Here is a 7,835-nt window from a genome sequence, read left to right on the forward strand (position 1 = left end):
AACTTCACCATTTGGAACTCTTGGTTTGATTGTTTCCTTGTGAGCAGTCACCCTCTATCAAGAAAATCATGATAGGAAATGCACGCACGGGAATAACGTATCAATTGGGAGATATATACCCCGTATGCAGGTGCTGCTCGAATGTTGCTACTTAGAAATGGAAAGTTCACAATTGGAAAGCTGAAATCTAAAGTAGAATCAACTGTTCTTTCAAAATCATTTTTGATGATGTGTTTGTGCAAATGTTAATATTTATATAAATGGGTTTCATGCTATTATTTTGCTGATACATTTTCAATAGTCGACGATTAAGAGTTGACCTAAACATTTGTTAATTGTTGGATTTGTAAATTAGGTATAACAAAATATACAAAATTATTATATTCTGCTGTTTTCTGTGTGTCGTATTGAAGGAGTGGAAAAAAAACTAACAGCTGTTCTGTTTTATTTCTTAACGTAATACGATTTTATGAGAATATCCCTATAACAAGGAATAATATAGGAAAGACATATTCCACGTAAAAGAGAAAACAATCACACGTTTTTTTGATTCCGCATTGAATATTGAATTGATATAGAAATAAACAATTGATCGTAAGAACTCAAAGCAGTACCAAGCAAATAAACGTAGCAAATCAATAAAAAAATCAACAAAGGGAAAACCAAACGCAAAGCTGAAAGCTTTACCATAGTTTTGACATAGTTCAATAAATCTAAAATGGTACATTACTGAGTTTAAAGAATCACGAAGAGAGAAGACGAATGGTGATTTTTTTTATAAATTGTAATAATACTCTAAATGAGCTTGCTAAATTGAAAATGAAAAACACTGCATTTAACGTTGTTTGTCAGTAGAAATACTCCGACAAATAATTTTAAAAACAAATTATAGTGATTGAGCCTCTACAGTATTATATGACGGCAAGTAAAATAAATAGTAGACTTCAGGAAACAGTTCGAAACATTTTTGTTTTGATAAAGCTAAAAAAACGGAGTTTTGCAATTTTCTTTTTAAATTGCAAAGTTGACAAAACTACCATTTTAAACATTTTTAGCTTTTATTTCGGATTTACACAGTTAAATGTTCCTGAGTAACTGGCATATATCTAATGTTTAGAGTTAATCGAATTCAAAACATATGAAACGATAACGTGCATTATAAATTCCCTTCTACATAACCTTTAACAGAAACATGCGCACAAAAGAGCTAAACCAACTACCTAGAAAACAATCACATCTTATAAACCGTTTGAAAGATTGAGTAATTAAACATGCATGTTTCTGACGATTTCTGCAATATACAAAGTTGAATAATATCAACATCAACTGCAAAAACAAGTAGTGGGTGATGTTATTAAGTATAATGATATAATTGTTTGTACATTGTGTTCCTTATTTTTTTTATTTACACTTGATCCTATAATATCAGTTACAATTACTTTGCCTTGTGATGTAGAGATTCAAACGATGTCCGTTAAATCATTGGATATTTACCCACACTGTGTTTTTATTGTACATGTTTACGGTGCATGTAGTGTATTAATCGCACCAACCAAATAACCGCTATAAAGCAGGATATCACAATGATGTACAACGTTTTTGGTGTATAAATTAACTGTTTCAGCTCTGAAATAGAGAGAAAGTGTTAATGCTATTATATCAATAAGGCGCTCCCGATGAGTGGGCTTCTCTAGCTCAAGTAAGTTCCGTTTCACGTCAAACCACAACAAAACACATCTTCTTTATAGATATATAACAAATCATAATTTCAGGAACCAACAATAGTATGGTTATACACATAATTCATTCAAGCTAGCATCTACGACCAGCTTTCATTGTACTGATCACCAATATTAAAATCATTTTAATTTTTTTTTTAGTTGGTGCATGTCAAATTATCATATAAAACAATAATGAGAATTCCTCGCACCTTTAAAGATTCCACATTAGAAATATGAACAGAATCTTTATGGTCAGTTTTGTAATATAAAAACAGTCGACCATATATATTATGAAAGGCGTGAGGTTGACTGTGGTTGTATTCATGAATCTTTTCGATAAACCTTTAAAAGAGGGCTTATAATATTTTCAAAATCTGCCGTCCAATATTGTATTAAACCTGTAACATCAAAAGGTTTTACAGCGGAAATCATGCTTCTGATGGTTTCAATACGCTCAATTATATTATCATTAATAAATGACAATGCATGTCCCAAAAACCAATAATTTCTAGTAATGGAAGAAGCATCTAACTGTGGGGATTTTTCAACAGCTTCCCTTAACATCATAATTGCACTGTTCATTCCTTCTGTATTGTTTTGTCTGTAAAAATATAAGAATGTAAGATAGCGTATAAAAACTAATGGCGTTCCCATAAAAAAATCCTCTCCGTCAATAGACAGGTCCTGGTGAAATATAAAACTATCAGCATTTTGTTCATTCTTTTGAACATTAAAATATCTTATCACTGAATGTCTTAACCTTTTGAGGAATTGTTTACTAGGAACTAACTTTTTTTCAAAAGTAGTTTGCTTGACCGCAGACAAGTCCCCTAATATAGACACTGTATATATATCCCGAGATATAATTTCCTCTGAAAGTTGAAGTAAAACATTCATCTTACGATATTCCTGACAAGAGTAGAAAAACGTAGCAAGAAGTAACCAACCGGACACGGCGTCGCCGCTTAAATTCAGCAGTAGATGGAATAAGCATTGTTTATATTTAGAATAATAGAACTTATTGCTGATGTTCTGTGAATTAATAGAACGCATTTTAATAGAAATTGCTTTTCTTTTACACAGGTCTAGTAAGGCAGTTGCATAGATATTTTTGAAAAATGTTTCACAGTTCTCATTTCGAATTCTGTGAACAAAGAAACTCAATGATCTGCATGATATATCTTCAATCCATTGAGTGCAGTCTGGTATTTTCATAGCAATTATGGTTTTATCGAATTCTGAAATTACTTTTAAGGGTTTCGAAACATAGCACGTATCACGGCGTAAATCAGAAAGTAAATCTATTGACAACAGCACTTTCCATATATTTTTGATAAGAAGTTTTTCTGCAAACATTCCAAGTTCTTTTCCAGTTATTTTTGAAAATCTTCCTTCAATCTTATTATGTTCAGGTATAAAGTAATTTGGAATATAATTACATGAAATAAAATAATGTAGACGCTGTAGACATAAGGAAAAGCAACGCAATAAGTTTTCTGGTACCCAATATTGGTGGTCGACTTCTTCTAAGACCCAGAATAGAACCGTCTTCAAGTAATACGAACATAAAAGTTTGTTAAAAATATTTACTTTGTTAAATATCTCTTTTAGAACAATTTTTAACAAGGCATAGCACAACAACTGAGTGTGGTTGAACGAGTGTACTAACAGTTTTTCAGTTAAAGAAAATGAAAACCTCCATTCAGTGTTGTTTTCTTCAGTAGAAGGAGATTTACTTCCTACGGGTACTAACAACACACCTCCATGTATTGCCTCTGTTATCAAATCTGATGAGGGCCATTTGAAGCATCGACTTCTGTGCAACCAACGTTTTGCAATTGAAGGCCATTCACGACAAGGGAGGCAATAAACAAAATCTACATCCGCCGCTCCTTCGATTGCAGTAGTTATTGCTGGACCCTGAACCTTACATAGTGTTTGAACGTCCAGTTTTAGTACTTTAGCCATGTCAAACATTGAAGGAGCTTCATTCATAACTTGAAAACGCGATTGTTTTAAAATGTCATTTTTTAAGAGTTGTCCATCAACTGTCTGTATGACATTGATGTTGCCTATGAAATCACTATTATCCGAAATTTTTATTAAGGCAAAACCTGGCAGAGCATTATCTGTGTCTAGAACCAAATGCTTTTCTTTTGTATTCCCAAGCTTTTCTTCAACCATATAACCTTGAGCTAGAAACATATAATCCATATCACTACCAGGAAGATCAAGACCCTCTGCTTTACTACCGCTACTAATTACCTTACACTGTCCGAAGAGCGAGGTTTCATCGAAGCATTTATAAAAGTATCTTCTATATTTAACAGCTTTTTCAGATCCAACAACAACATCAGAAAGGTGATGATATAGTTTGACGGATAAGAATTGCAGATCGTTTTGATTATCCATTTCTTCGTAAAAGCTTTAATCTTTATACTGCAAGCTAAAAAATAAAGATGAACTGTTATATTTAGAATTAACGTTTAAATCATAGATTGGAGTTTCACTAGTAAAAGGTACACACCATGTACAGGTACAGTGTAACCTGTATAGTCCGACACAATGGATGACAAGAACAAAGCATTGGAACAAGCAGGGGGCCTCAATACTAAGATGTTTTCTGGAACGATAGGCATATTTTAAAACCATGAAAATGTTTCGGTTAAAGTAGGATGTTGGAATACTCAGGTGTCGGATTAGTAAGGTTACACTGTATATATAAAAGCTGAACACTGTAAATGCTTCATGTTTTGTATATAGTTTTTTATTATTCATTTGTATTTTTATATTTTCTCAAACGAACTAGATCGAATACACGCAATACCAATTAGAAATTTAACGGAACACTAAAAATTGAAAAAAATAGTTAATAGTTATTAAAGGTACCCGGATTATAATTTAGTACTCCAGACAAGCGTTTCGTCTACATAAGACTCATTAGTGACGCTCAGATCAAAATAGTCATAAAGCCAAACAAGTACATAGTTGAAGAGCATTGGGGACCCATTATTCCCCAAAATTGTGAAAAATCCGGCTTTTTTTCGAGAAATTCAAAGTTTTGTAACAGGAAATTTATAAAATAAAATGCTATATAATTGATAATACCGAAATACTTACTACTTGCAATTAGTTGGTAATACATTCGGGGACGAAACGTCCACAAGCAGTGGCATCGACCAATTGGTGTAAATAGTTATCAAAGGTACCAGTATTATAATTAAGTACGCAAGACGCTCGTTTCGTCTATATAAAACTCAACAGTGACGCTCAAATGAAAATAGTTATACATTGTTAAGCCGAACAAGTACAAAGTTGAAGAGCATTGAGGACCCAAAATTCCAACAAGTTGTTCCAAATACGGCTAATGTTATCTATAAATTGCTATTCCTGGGATAAGAAAATCCTTAGTTTTTCGGCAAATTCAAAGTTTTGTAAAACATATGATAAAAATAGAGCAGATAGTGTAGTCAGGAAACTTCTCTACTTTTTGCGCAACTGTTATTTTTATAAACAGATGGTTTGTTCACTCTTAGTTTTTTTTTATTTATTTATCTCCGATTATGACGTCAAATGTTCTTGATGTTCCTTAAATTTTCTATTGTGACGACACGAAAAAGGAGGTCATGTCTAATGACGTCACATACAAAAATCATATAAGTCTGCGGATCATTAAAAAAAAGGATTAAGTTAAAACCCAAACAAGAAACAGATTCGCCACCACGACCAGATACATTATCTATTAATATCAGCTAGATGTGTACGAGGCTAATAAACAAAGGAATTGAAACTTAATACAATAACACTTGTTTTGTTATTGTCTTTTCTGAAATTGTACATTGTTTTTAGCTGCGAAAGATACAAACATTTATTTATTATAGTAATGTTATATTTATGACCGGTACGCCTAAACAACAGTCAATTACAATATTTCAGTCAACGTTAAAAATCATTTATTATAACATAACAACTGATTACAACAGTAAAATGAAATATCAAAGCATTTTCCAATTTAAGAACAAAATATTTTGTACATTGTTGTGCCAAGATTATTTACAGTATCCTTTAATAATAACCTTCATTCATTCGTATTTTCCGCGAAACTAGGTCATACATGTTTTCACTTTCTGTACACTAGCTTGTTATGCGGAATGATTTTCTATAAATACAACATAATTACCTTATTCAGAAATTATTAATGCATCCTATTTAATCCATATTTATGCTTTTATAATGTTAGAATTATCCCAAATCGAACTTGTTAACTTTATGGCCATTTTGGTTACTTTCATATTGTGTACACACGTACTATTTTTAGGTGTATTGATAAACTGGATCCTTTAAACGTTTAGAGAAAAGTATAGTCAATTTCAAATTAGTTTACATAGAGATCAGCTGTTTTTAGTAAGTGACCTATATTTTACTATTCATGTATTTTCACTATTGAAGCACACACTGCAATTCTATTTATAAATATTGGAATTGATTCATAATTATTATTTATGATATTAGCTTTTAATAAAGCTGCTTTTATTTAATTTAAACAAATCGTATTCTTGATTAATCAAAGTTTGGAGTTCAAAACAGTTTTATTCCTTTGACTTTAAAATTGGTATTTATATAATATCTGCCAACCATTTACAATAACGGTTGGCGCTTTATATCTCATGTACAATTATAGTATTAATATTTGCTTTTATGAGTGGTAGTTGAATTTGTAATTTTTAAAGTAAATATTTGCAGTAGACGAGCATAGCCTTTCTGGATAAGTTCTCTTACAGTAAATCATATACATGTGTGCTCCTTTGCTTAACTCTGGTTATTCTAAAACTACTTTCAACCTTGGAGGGCATCCATGGTTTCTCTAAGACACATACTTTTCTCAAGGAAAGTCCTACATTGACTTTGCAAAAATACAGTTACTACATGTACAGAGTGGACTAAAAAGTAAAATCACAAAAATACTGGACTGCGGAAAAAATTCAAAAGGGAAAGTTCCTAATCAAATAGAAAAATCAAAATCCCAAACACGTCAAACGAATGAATTAAATATTAAACAACTGTCATATTCTTGACTTGGAACATTCATTTTCTTTTGTAGAAAAAGATGGATTGAGCCTGGTTTTATAGCTGGTTAAACCTTTCTTTTGCATGACAGTTGTATTGAATTACAATAATTGATAAATATGCGTTAACAAAACAAACAGATATATTAGGTAACAATGTAAAAAGACAGGGGTACAGCTGTCAAATTTTATTGAATCTGATTCACTATAAAACAAGAAGTGCAAAAAGGCATATACCAAATTGTAAAACCTCACGGTAGGGATATCAACAAAAATGTCTTTCAAAGTATGAAAGTTGTCTTATGCATATTTTCTTCATAATCTAAATCACAAATGTCCCTGTAATTCTTGCCTCTTATCGATATGCTTATCATTGATTTCTTCTGAAAAAGAGCCACGTCATTATGTATCAAAGCAGAAGCAAATACATATACAAAAGAGAAATATACAAAACTATAAAAGATCAATATCAAAAGGGCGGAATGTACAAAACCACGTCATATGTATAAAAAAACACTAAAACATACAAAGACAAAGCACATTATCAAAAATGAAAGATAGTTAAAAAAGTATTGAACAATAATTCAACAAAGGGATGCAAAAGTACAGAGTCACGTCAAATGGATATAACAAATGAATATAACAAAATAACAGACCATACAGTAAAGTAATATTAATAAATAATTTAAATCGTTTAAGTGTAGTCTCATGTTAAACTATACTTTCAACGTAGATATAATACGGCGAATAGAATAAAGCTTAAACGACGGTTTATTTTAGAAATTCTAAAAACTGATATTCTTTGTGACGTCAAGTAATGAATTGCATGATATTGTTAATAAAAAATAACAAAGTGTATGTTTATAATTGATTTGTTTATAAAAATAACAACGGAAAAATAATACGTTGTTATTGTATATGACACAATATAATATCTTAAAATTTTTAACAAAATCAAATGATTGAATATATTAAACCGACGATTTGATAATATAGTCGCAGATTAATAATATAACAATTATAGCATTCGTTGTCAGTATATACTTTA

The 7,835-nt window shown here is 31.0% G+C and overlaps 1 protein-coding gene across 1 annotated transcript; it reads right to left on the minus strand.

The window, feature by feature from the left end:
* Positions 1 to 1,048: 1,048 nt before the first annotated feature.
* Positions 1,049 to 6,074, minus strand: LOC134695050 (uncharacterized). The gene is made up of 2 exons (XM_063556225.1): positions 5,902 to 6,074; positions 1,049 to 4,167 (listed from the first exon to the last, which is right to left on the minus strand). Exon 2 carries the CDS (start codon positions 4,131 to 4,133, stop codon positions 2,043 to 2,045), a length of 2,091 nt encoding a protein of 696 aa, XP_063412295.1. The 5' UTR covers positions 4,134 to 4,167; positions 5,902 to 6,074; the 3' UTR covers positions 1,049 to 2,042.
* Between the last annotated feature and the right edge of the window lie 1,761 nt (positions 6,075 to 7,835).

Source organism: Mytilus trossulus, chromosome 13 (assembly GCF_036588685.1).
Source record: "Mytilus trossulus isolate FHL-02 chromosome 13, PNRI_Mtr1.1.1.hap1, whole genome shotgun sequence".
Lineage (NCBI taxonomy): Eukaryota > Metazoa > Mollusca > Bivalvia > Mytilida > Mytilidae > Mytilus > Mytilus trossulus.

Bases quoted from the DNA above. Each gene is read 5' to 3' on its own strand.
- LOC134695050 (XM_063556225.1), bottom strand. From the start codon at position 4,133: ATGGATAATCAAAACGATCTGCAATTCTTATCCGTCAAACTATATCAT.